Consider the following 12326-nt stretch of genomic DNA (forward strand, 5'->3'; position numbering starts at 1 on the left):
TGGAAGTCAGAAGACAATGGAGCAGTATTTTTAAAGTACTGGCACAAAAGAATTATTCACTTAGCATTTTACACTAGCGAACATATCTTTCAGTGACAAAGGTGTGCTATACTTTGAATGTGGAATGTCCCCCAAAGGTCTATGTGTTAAAGACTTGGTCCCCAGCTTACTGCCATTGGGAAGAGGTGGAAACTTTAAGAGGTGAGGCCTACTGGGAGGTTTTAGGTCACTGGGAGTGTCCTTGAAAGGGATAGTGGGAATACTTCCTTCCATTCTGGCCATGAGGTGCATGGTTTGTTTTGTCACATGCTTCCCACCATCATGTGCTGCCTTGCCACAGGTCTAAAAGCAATAGGGCCAACCAACCATAGCTTGAAACCTCCATAAGTGTGAGCCCCAACCTTTCCTCTTTATAAGCTGACTACTGCAGGTATGTTGTTACAGTAAGGGAAAGCTGACTAACACAAGGTACAATGAAGACATTCCCAAATGAAGGAAAATGAAGAGAATTCTTCATCATTAGATCAGCCTTAAAAGAAAAATCAAGCTATTCAGGTTTAATGGAAATAATAACAGGGAAACTAAGAACTTCATGAATGGGGAAAGAGTTACAGAAAAGGCCAATATCTGAGCAAATATAAAACATCATTTTAAAATTCTTTTGAGATAGGTATGAATGTTGAAGGCAACACCAATGCATTATTTGCTACAGTTTTGAATGAAGGTAGATGTAATACATATGACAAGTATAACACTAAATGGGGAGAATATTGGGATCTCTATGGTTATAAAGTTCCCATATTTAGCTTGAAGTGGCAATACACTGTTAGTAGATTGTAAAATGTTAGGTATGTATTTTGTAATCCTAAGATCAACCTCTAAAAAGTTATACAGAGAGAAATAGTCAAAAAATAGAGTACTTAGAAACATACACCTAATTAAAATATATTTTAAATTTAAAGTAGAAATGCCTGAGTCCTCAGCTCTAATTACAAAAAGCAGAGGAGTTATCATGTTTAATACATCAGTATCTAGTCCACTTCCCCAAATCTGAGCCAAAGACAGAATTACCTGTAAAGTTCTGTGCTTTGAGATGCAGATCATAAAGTTTGTGGATATAGCGTATATACATCTCTTCCTTGTTCAGTTCAGTCTTATAGAAGTTCTGTAAAAAAGAGAGTACAGGCATGGATGGTTCTTCAACAGTTATACCTATAATTATTTTCCATTTTCTTTGTGAATCAAGAGAATTTGTCTTGTGGAAGAGAACTGATGAATTTTTCCAGGTAAATATCTTTTTAAAAATGAAATAAGGAGCTCAGTGATAGATTTTTAATTAAACACTACCCATGTTAAACATTATCAATTGCTGGATAAGCTGTCAGTAACTCTTAGGTTATGACCATTCATTCACATTTATTTTGTTACTTGTTATTATTTTTTTGTTAGTTTAACAGTCATCTAGACGATCATCCTATTTATCTAAATATATTAAAATATAAAATAGATTAACATGCTTATTCACTTCGCTGGTTGATATTCAAAGGACAGTTCTTTAATTTTAAAAATATATTTTTCTCTAAAAAGTCTCTGAGACATATAGGTAAGGATTATTAGAAACCATGGAGAAGCATCCTCCTACCCCAAGAATTATGTAAAAAGAGGGTAAATAAAAACGTTCTTTGTTGTTAAGGTATTATTCTGCATTTCTTACTTGTGTTAGAATTTAAATGTTTCCAGTTTATGTATGAAACATAAAGGGACAGATATTTTTATTTCTAGTTGTTATTATGGGGCATACTTATTGAAAATATTCTATTCATTTATATTAAAACATCTGGGTGTTATTAAACTGCTCTAAAATGTTATAACAATTGTTACCAAAAACTCATTTTAAAAGATTTTTTTTTTTTTTGCAGTTATTGATGGACAGCATGCCTTTATTTTTTTTTTAATGCAGTGCTATGGATTGAACCCAGCGCCTCACACATGCTAGGCAAGCACTCTAACACTGAGCTATAGCCCCAGCCCACCAAAAACTCATTTTTTTTTTTTAACTTAGCTAGACACATATGCTGGTATTTTAAAGGTATATTTATAAGCATCCACATCTACTTCCTTACCACACTAGAAAGTGCATTAGTCCTCAATGAACTTAGTAATCACAAGAACGAATGTATATGAATTTGGATTTTAGGAAACACATTATATTTGAGTCTCCAAATGAGGTTCTTTCCTTGAGTAGATCAGATATATCATGAAATTTCTATTTAAGATGCTCAAAACTGCTGGTGTTACTTATTGTTGCTGTTTTGACTAATGCTACTTGGTACAGAGTTGAGGGAAAATAAGCAGTGACAGGAGGAGAAATCTGTTGACACTAAGTAGCAACAAGTTTTTCAGGGGGGAAAGGGCCAGGAATTCTGACCATTTCTGAAGCTGATTAGTTAGACAGGGCTTTGCTGATGAACTTTTAAACAAGCCAATGTGACTGCTTAAATTGGACTTGAAATCTGATGGCCCTCTATCAGATGTACCTTCTGCCCACTATCTTCTGGTGTCCATTCTCCAAGATGAGGACTCTTCTCACTGGAGACACTGACATTAAGTTCAAGACTTCAACAAAAAGCATTGTTTTCTTTTTTCCAATTCATACCATTATCCTCCTTCTTTCCTTTTGTTCCTGTAGACTCCTGGCATTCTTTGAAAAGCTAAGTAAATAATGCTATTCAAATCTCTCTCATTATAACCAAAATCATTTTAATTAGCAAGAATTGTTGTACCATAAACACAGCCTAACAACCCCACAGCAGGTTTCTACATTATTAAAGGCTGATTTGCTCTAATAGCTTTCTGGTAAGAAGCTGTTTTCTTTGAGAACAAAAATAAGTGATAACTCTATAAATGAATAGTTCTTAAGAAAAAAAAAAGATCTCTCCAGTCAGCAGATGAGAATATTTCACATATGTCTGGCAAAACTTGTGACACAGGAACAAAACAATAATTACATCTCCTAGTATTAGTCATATCAAATATTATGCATTTTTGCCGATTTCACAGTAGAGTTTAACTCTGATCTTATAAGGGAAGCCAGAGCTCTCCTGAAGGGGATTTGGATCTGATCGTTCCAAAGAAAAATCTCTCAAAGGAAGTAAGTGGTTGAAGAGAACCATATTGCTGCAAGAAAACATCAAGAACTTTCCATATGGAGTAGAAGTTAAAAAGATTAGCTTCAAAGTGATATATCTGGTCCAGTAATAAGTGTTCTTGTCCTGGACTGAAATTGCAATAGCTCTTAAAATGTTGACATTTTCTCTAAGGACTATTCTTGATTACGGAAAGCTATCAGTATAAACTCTCTTCTCATGTGATTAGTGATGGGGCCTCTGGTTTATTAAATCTCTGGTTTATTCCTACTAGAAGACTAGAGTAAGCACAATTAGGGCAAAGTACTAATCTCTGGCCCAAGGAAATGATCTCTTCTTTTTTATACCAGTTGAGGATGAAGAACCAAGGGACAGCATTAATTTGGCCACTTCCAACTGGAAGGCACCTGTGAAAGGGGATGAAGACAATGGAAGAGGATTCCTTTGGGAAAGGTGAAGGCTTTGTTTAGAGGTTTCTGAGGAGACTTTGTGCCTGAAGTTGCCCTATAGTTAGGGTTAGGGAAACAGACTGAAGTTTACTGAGCTCTTGGCTGTTCTCCCTGAACACTGACATACAAGCAGGACATGAGAAAAACAGGCTGAGGTTTTCAACCTGATGAAAGACTGACAAAAGCTGGCAGGAAAGTAGGGAGATATGATGGTGGACTTAACAGAAATAACTGTTCATAGTTGGAAATGACAGCAAGGACTGACACCGTGATTCTGGGCTGAGGATCTAGAGGTCACTGTTGGGTCTGATGACAAAAATTATGGGAGAAAGGTGCATAATACATGGATCAGATGTAGCCTGATAGAGGATGCTCAGGTCTCGCTATTTTTAGGAGCTGATATTGGAGGTGGAGATGTAGCAATTAAATTTAAAAGGAGAAGGAAGAGGTGGATGTGGTAAAAGAGGACAAAGCCATCAACTCAGAGATGAAGAACAGTGTAGCAAAATATTAGGGAAGTACAGAAAGACAGTCACAAGAAAGTGAAGCTTCTGAGCTTTGAAGAGGGACTGTGAGAGAAACAAAATTTAAAAGACTGAAACCAATGAACTAATATAAGACCGAATCAAAGAGGGGATAAAAGAAAACTTGAAGGCAAACAGAGTGTTTTTAAGGGGTCCAGAGGATCAGAGGAAGAGTGAGAATGGCTGTATAAGTACTTAGAAGAGATGTTTCATCTATTTTGCAAAATGTAAGAAAAACAATCTATGAAATTCACAAATTTGGAAGTGGAAGCAGTCATTCTTCTTATATTTCACATCGGATTGAAGGAAATTATCAAAATAATTAATTTACCCTGTATTAAAATACGAAAAATAAACATCTAAATGTGTGGTCATTTTGTGCTCCGTGGTGAGAATCATTTGGTGGGTAACACTTTATGTCAATTTTGGTTTGCTCAGGACAATTGGTTTAGACAGTTATCCTTACATCATATTTAATTACACTCTCAAAAATGTCCTGCCTGGGTGATACACTATATGGTCCTATGGTTAGGATGCAAATCTTAACAATAGTGTTATCATAAATTGAATTTGCAAAGATGCTAGTGGTTGAAAATCAGTGTGTAGAAAAGAAAATTGTCACTAGTTCACAAAAGAAGAGATCAGTAATGTTTATTAAAATGTAGAATGCTTAAAACTCTGGAGAAAGGAAAAAGGACACAGAAGCAATAGGACCTCAATCTGGGGATACTGTGCCTTTTCCCAGGAGGGCAGGATGAGACTGGAGGAGGGCGAACAATGCAATAAGGGCTGTGTTCTCTGAGATCTCATGAGGTCTGCACTAGGGCTGAGGGCATGCACCTGGCACATCCTGCAATGTTCAGAGCTGAAGATTTTCTGAGCTTTCATGCAATCTGCAACTTGCCATGAAGCTGAGAAACATTTCTAAACTCTTCTCAGAAACATCCAAGGGGAAAAAAAAAATTACACTGCAGATTAAGAACAAACAAAAAAACCCCAGTATTTTCATAAAGAAAACAAATGTTAGGATAAAAGGAGGAAAAGGAGAATGGGTTACTAACCAGAAGGCTAACTGTACAGCCGATCTTTTTGCCATCTACCTCTCCCATTTTCATGCAGTCCCTAAAAACAAAAAGCAACAGTCAGAATTTCCTTCTTAGGAGGACATATGTGAAACCTTTATCATCTTACTACTTGCTATTTTTCTATAAATCTAAAATTATGCAAACAACAACAACAAAAATCCTAACTTACTTCTTAGGGGCAAAAAATGGTTTGTTACCTTATTCCCCACCCTCAGACCCCCACCAAAATGTACTGTCAGAAACCAGAGGCAATTGTGTGAGCTCAGAGAAAGGCTCTGGGGACTAAGGGTCTCTGGTGAAGCTGGGAAGCCAGAGACTCCTGAGTAACAGTTTCTGCTGAGAGTTCACTTCAGCATCAAGGTCATGCTCCCTCTCCATGGAAAGGGGCTCAGGAAACAAGTGTGAAGTTACTTTGAACACCTTCTAAAGTGGGAGGAGAAGCAGCTGACAAGTCTGGCCACGGGCAAGAGAGTGAGGGTTTTGTTCTTATTTGAAAGCAAGATCACTGTGCATGTAAATGAGATGAACTCCTTTGCAAGTCTAGATAATACAAAAATCAAGGAATTAAAGCTAGGAAAGGTAACAGTGGAGTTTTACCCTTGCCAGCCCCACCACTTTAAAAAGAGATAGACTTGTGGTACATAATACCACCTTCCCTCTAAAAAAGAAAGAGTCTACTCTCTTCACCCTAAAGCAAAGGAACCACAGAGGACTTTCTAGTGGTTGAGCTGAAATTTTCTACTTATTGAGACAAAAAAATTACTTTTTATTATTGTTATTATTATTTTGAGAACTGTCAGGGATGACTTTGAGAACCCTCTCAACTCTCCAAGACTTTGAAAGATCAAAAACCAAAAACAAACCCAAAAGTGCCCAGATTAAAAACTCTGAACTACCTGGTTACGAGTCCAAGGTGTGATTATCAGTTCCTTGAGTGATGAACTCAAGTGGAACCCTGACTGTATTCTGGCTATTTGCTATTCTGGCATGCAGCATTTCTAGAGAACATGGGATGTGGCTTACCTGTAATCTAGCAACCTCTCCATTAGACGAGTTACAGTGGCAATTAATGAAACGCCACTTTCCCTCCATGTTTCCCGCTCTATTTTCTTTAGTAGACTGGAAAAGAAAGAACCCGGGGCATTTTCAACATTTATTTTTATCAGTCACCATGACAACCATTTTACTTTCATCAGTACCTTAAATGCCTTAGCAACCACTGCAACATTTCACAAGTAGCACAATTTGCAAACAATGTCTTACCTAGGATAGGGACCAAATAGTGGAATTCTAATCCAGGAAGCATTGACAAAGCAAATTGATTTTCAGATTATCCAAGTTATAAAATATGAACACATGCACATAATCAGATTTTCAGAATATACAAAAGCACCTCACATCTCAAAGACATTTTTTTCCTAGCTTCTCTCTTATACTAAAAGAGGCTTGTGCCTCACCACATCAAATAACACTGCAAGAGGTGAAAACAGGAGTACCTCCAAGTTTACTTTTAAGTAAGAGCTTGCTTTATTCACATAAAAATGTTTTCCTACCTCTCAGTAGAATGCATCCTCATCCAAGCAATTCTACCGCAACGCAACTGCTACAGGAAAATCCTTGTACAGGCGGGATGACGTTTTGCGTTTTTTCCTTTCACTTAACATTTGCCCACTCAATACATATTGTACTATCTGTGCACTCACTCAACAGTTTCATTCATTTTGTCATTAATCACAGAGGATTTTCTAAGTGGTTGTTACAGCAGATTGATGACAAGTACTGAACCATGTCTCTCCTCCTACATCTCCCCTCGTCCTAAACACCTTGGAGCACAGGCACTATGTAAACACAAAATAATAACAATCACAATAATGAGGATCTGTTTTACTTTCACTCCACCTCTTGGCAAATTAACATTGTGCTTTGCAAGGGCTTAGTGACTGAACTTACCCTCAAAGACAAAAAAAAGCAAAAAACAAAAAATCAAAACCCATGAGCACAGCAATATGAGGATACCTCCCCTAGCCCTCAGAATTTAATGATCATAATTTCTTGTCTAAAATCTTGTTTCCTTTCCCTTTCATCATGGTTTTAGGAATAAGACTGAAAGAAAACATTTCTTTCAATACAATACTTTCAGTACAATCTAAGTATATCATGTATGCACTTAGTGGAAAAATAAACACTAAGGAAAAAAGCTATCTCATCAAGGCTTTCTTTGCAGCTATGTTCTCCTCAGTTTTCCTCTTTTTCTTGCTATTTCTGTCTTAGGGCCCAGTTTTCTGTCTTGTTTCCTCATCTGTTACCTCTATAATCCCAATAATTTGGCTTCCTAATTTTTCAAAATATTTTTTTTAGTTGTTGTTGGACACATGCTTTTATTTTATTTATTTTTATGTAGTGCTGAGGATTGAACCCAGTGCCTCACATGTGCTAGGTGAGCGCTCTACCACTGAGCCCCAACCCCAGCCCCTGCCTTCCTAATTTATTCTAAACTATTTTATAGATTAAAGGTGGGTGGGATAGAGATTGCGTATGGAAGAGATGAATCTCACTCTGACAAATCTTCCAGGGGGAAGGTCCCTTAATTTGTTTAAATGCATTTTCTTTTAAAAACCTCTGAACAGCACCTGTTTCAAACTTAAATGGCAAACTGGTGTTGAACCAAGTCCTGAAATGAAAACCTGCCTACCAAAGCAACAAAGGATGATGTAGAAATTTCTCCAAATGACAGCCTACACCTCATATACTTCAGAGGCTAAAAAACAAAGAACTCAAGTTAAGTAATAATTCTAAAAATACATGGAGACTGCTTTCATGAGTTTTATTAATTTGCACAGCCTACTGAGACAGTAAGGAGTCAGAGCCACATAATCCTCTTATAAGAAGAGGCAAAGTTGTACACAGTCTGTTTTCTTGACTGACTCAAGACCAAAATGTTAGGACTGGGTCTGGAACCCAATTCACCTGTGTTTTCACCCAGGCTTGTTCCTTTTGTTGGGAAGCTTGCCAGTTCCCAGTATACCTGATAGGAACTGATAAGGAGAAGCCATCAGCAGCAAGAGAAGAATCTTTCTAGATAACTTATGCCAGACTGGGTGTCTTCATTTGGTCTATAATCATGCTCATGTGCTCATACTGAGTACATAGGGACCCCATCTGATCACAGAGAGAGGCAATTCTCATTGTTAATTGATAAGGCTGCTTATAAGCAATGGCACTCTATAACATTGGGGATCTGGATAAAACACTGGTGTTGTCATATGACACTGCTCACCAGGCTCTGGGGGTAAAGAGGTGGTGGAATCTGATTCTCAACCTGCCTCCCTCTGTATCATAATAGGATCGTGCTGAGACCAGCACTCTGAATTATATTCTAGTGTCTGTGCATACTCTTCTTAAACGACCCAAAGAGAAGAGTTAAAGATCTAAGGTATGATGTTACACAGTTTATCTTCTGTCTCCAAACAGCAATTAAATATGTGATCATAAAATAAAGATCTTTGAAATAATTTGAAGTCTTATTGAATTAGAGCAGAAGAAAGAACTGAGATGGATGTTACTTGTTTGGGGAAGCCCTTTAATTTTCCCCAAGTAAATTAGGCCTACTGTGTGCTCTGATAGCACAGTCACTGCTGCATTCCAGCCCTACACAAATAAAGCCCAATAAGTGAATCAGGTGGATCCAGAGAAAGCAGAATTTGGTTCTGATATTCTCTTTTAGATATTTAACATTGCAGTGTATGCTTCACAATTTCAGTGCTAACAAAAATTATAAACCCCACTAACTTCAAAAAGTTGTAGTATGAGTACATGGAGATAATGTTGAGAGGCCAGGAAAGATGAAATGAGTTCTAAGGTACTATGCAAATTTAAAGTTCCACTCTTCGGGGACTACTTTGGCAGGTATTACACTTTAGGAAATAATGAGCTACTTTCCGCCTTTTCAGATTCCGAACAAATTTTAAGATATTTTGGATATAAATTACAGAGAACTGAGAATCTGTACCATAATGGTGTGTGTTCCTAATTCATAATGTGTGCAGTGACTCACTGTGATTACGCTAACTCACTGTGATTTCTATCACCAAAACCACATTTTATTGTTTCTTGAAATATAATTGAGATTTTCACTTTCTTATCTGAGTCCAGGCAGTAATGATATTTAATTATCACTTCAGATTTGATTTATTCTCAATATGCTGATCACAAAAGCATGAAAGAAAAATATTTATAGCAGCCTTTCTAGTAATATCCTAAAAATCAACAAAAGAATAAAAATCTCCATTGAATGAATCAGGATTCTTAAAATAGTCCTAATTACAGAGGCTTAATATTTTAATTATTGGTTTGCTTCTAATGTCAAAGTACATCTTCTATTTCAAAGTCATATTTATACACAAGCAATCCAAACTACATACTATCAGGTCTTTATTAAAGTAGATAAGAGGCAATATAGAACTATGCATGTATTTATTAATCTTGTGAGCTTATTATAAATAATTAATCACAAATCTCAAGAGATTAGTTTTACTGAGTGCTTTTTCATTTTAGTTCTTTGTTCAAACGAAAGACTAGTAACTGAAATGAGAGCAGTTTTCAAAAGCAATTTATTATATTGGATGAGGTTTTAATCAGAATTCTTACTAAACTCCAGCTGTCATGAAAGACAGACGCTTTGTACACAAGAATGAACAAGGGCTTGGTGAATAATTATTAAAAGTTCTGGTTTAATTACAGTATCAGAAGAAAATGGTGTTCAGGGCTCAGTACAAAGAATGCATTTTATCACCCACCACCACCACATGAAATCTCTATACCCTTTCTTGGCTTTTTCGTTCAATATAATTTTCCTGAAAGCTTCAAGAGTGATTTTGAATCAGGAAAGCTGAAATCTACCCAGTCTATCAGTCACTTATAATATTTTTCAAACCTATATATTAGTATTTCCACCGTTGTAACGTAATAATCCTAAAGTGAATTACAGAATCTTATATTTGGTCATCAATACCAAAATACTATTCTTGAATTTTAGCTGACAGTTGGCTTAAGGACAATTAAAAGTATATTTCATAACTGAAAATCTAATGCTGAACTATTTTGACACTTCTCTGAAAGGACTGAAAAATTTTTGCAAGATCAATGAGCTAATTCTTTCTTCAAAAAAGAAACATCTTGTAAGTATACCAGGTTCGAAAATGACTAAGATCCACAGAAAGCCCTATAGAGAACAGATACCAAAAGAGAAAACCCAAAGCCCTGAACCATTCTCACGTGTCCTCTTTAGCCAGTTCAACACAGTGGATGAACACTCAGTACAAGCAATTCATTCCTGTGACTGTGACCAGGTAATACTGGTAGGGACAACCATAAAGTCTCTTTATAGCACTCCATTATTTCTCTATCCTCCATACAAATCCCAAACACATAATTTATTAAAAATGATTTGCTTCCGTAATATTGTGATAAGAAACACCAAGGAAGCACTAAATAATCATGAGTGAACAATCAGTATAAATGGATTAAACCAGGTTCTAAAGAACAAGTGCAAAATAGGTTAATTTTTCCAACAGCTAATCAGCCAAGGATATCAGGCTTTGGAAATCACTGAACAGACGTGTTACAATCATACCCCTTTGTCCCTCTCCCACTCATAGCCCTACTTAAAATCATTATCTTGAAGCAATGTTTTTTCTTCTTCTTTTTTTAATTATTAGGCATGAAAAGAGTGAGATTTGTTATGTAACACATACGACCTGTCCTAATCAGAGATTAAAATAAGGAGACATGTCTAATCATCAACATAATAAGATCCATTTTCCAGAGCTAGGCAATTATCCTTTATTTCACACTTCACAAAGACAAAGCAGTCCTATGAGACCCAAGCTGTCTTTGCAACTCTCAGCTATGCCAGTGTGGAGCAGCTCAGTACTGACACCAAATCCCCCAAATAGAATCGACTTGAGATAAAACATTACTCACATACTGTTGAAGAGCTCCCGGTATGTTTCATCACCTTTGCCTTCTGACATCAGGCTATCCAGTTTGTCAATTAGCTTTGCTTCCACCTGAAACATACTCAAATATTAATCTTCTTTCTTCCTGTTCACAAGCATTTCTAGGCAAATTAAAGCATACTTATTTATCCCAGGGAAAAAGCCATACTGTATTTTGTGAAAGTGACATTATCAGCCATGGTTAATAGCAGACATCCCTTTGGAATTCTATGGGCCTAATTTGGATCGAGTTAACTTCAAACTCCCTGCTGGATGGCTCTGCCTACTGCCAAAGACATCTATCTATCTGTGATTCAAACACGAGTGCTTGCAGCCCAATTTAAATGTTTGAATTCTTTTTTAGGGACTGTAAAACTGGCAGTCCTATTTCTTTTCTCTTTACATCACTATATATAAGGACATCAGCAAACTAACATGCCCACATACATGAATTTAAATCTTTGATGTGTTTTATATCTATTTTCTTTCCTAAAACAGTTGAGGTTGCACTAAATCTTTACTGAAGTTGAGAACTTGTCCTATCCATGTACAGATGGTAGACCCTTGGAAATATTCTAAGTCAGCAATAAGCAGCAGGGGAGAGAAAGGACTATAGTCAAAACATTTATATTTTCAAGGATGTAAATTCTTTGGAACTTGAATATCAGGAAGAAAAAAAAATATCCTTTGATCTATCTGAGGCAGGAGAAGAGACAGAAAATGAAAAACCTCTCTATGGCCAGAGAGGGATTGCGAGGGCTATTTGACTTGGTAAGTGTGCTGAGCCCAATTATTTCTTTAAACCAAATTTCAAGAAATAAATACAAGGGGGAAAGCAAGTGGTCCCCACTGCCCCACCCCCATCACCAAGCATGACTTTTTCTTCTGTGTGTGATACTGGGATTGAACCCAGGTTCATTCTACCACTGAGCTACATTCCCAGCCTTAAAAAAAAAAAAAAAAAAAAAAAAATTGAATAGGCTCTTGCTAAATTGCCAAGACTGGCCTTAAACTTGTGATCCTCCTTCCTCAACCCTCCTGAATAGTTGGGATTACAGGTGTGCATCATCATACCTGGCAAACACAACTTTTCAAAATCCTTTCATTTTCCTAACTTTATTAAAAA

At 36.6% G+C, this 12326-nt stretch overlaps 1 protein-coding gene across 4 annotated transcripts in view; it reads right to left on the reverse strand.

Moving 5' to 3' along the window:
- The window catches only part of Dock4 (dedicator of cytokinesis 4), a 443711-nt gene that overhangs the window by 42401 nt on the left and 388984 nt on the right, over nt 1–12326 (reverse strand). For 3 of the 4 annotated variants that reach the window (XM_048799621.1, XM_048799623.1, XM_048799620.1), the window contains exons 32-36: nt 11187–11272; nt 6468–6494; nt 6228–6323; nt 5181–5241; nt 1072–1165 (exon numbers count right to left, since the gene is read on the reverse strand). In XM_048799621.1, coding sequence (XP_048655578.1) covers nt 1072–1165; nt 5181–5241; nt 6228–6323; nt 6468–6494; nt 11187–11272 — 364 coding nt within the window. The remainder of the gene's footprint in view (nt 1–1071; nt 1166–5180; nt 5242–6227; nt 6324–6467; nt 6495–11186; nt 11273–12326) is intronic. The other variant, XM_015498141.2, reaches the window with a different exon arrangement.

This window comes from Marmota marmota, unplaced genomic scaffold (assembly GCF_001458135.2).
Source record: "Marmota marmota marmota unplaced genomic scaffold, marMar, whole genome shotgun sequence".
Taxonomy (NCBI): domain Eukaryota; kingdom Metazoa; phylum Chordata; class Mammalia; order Rodentia; family Sciuridae; genus Marmota; species Marmota marmota.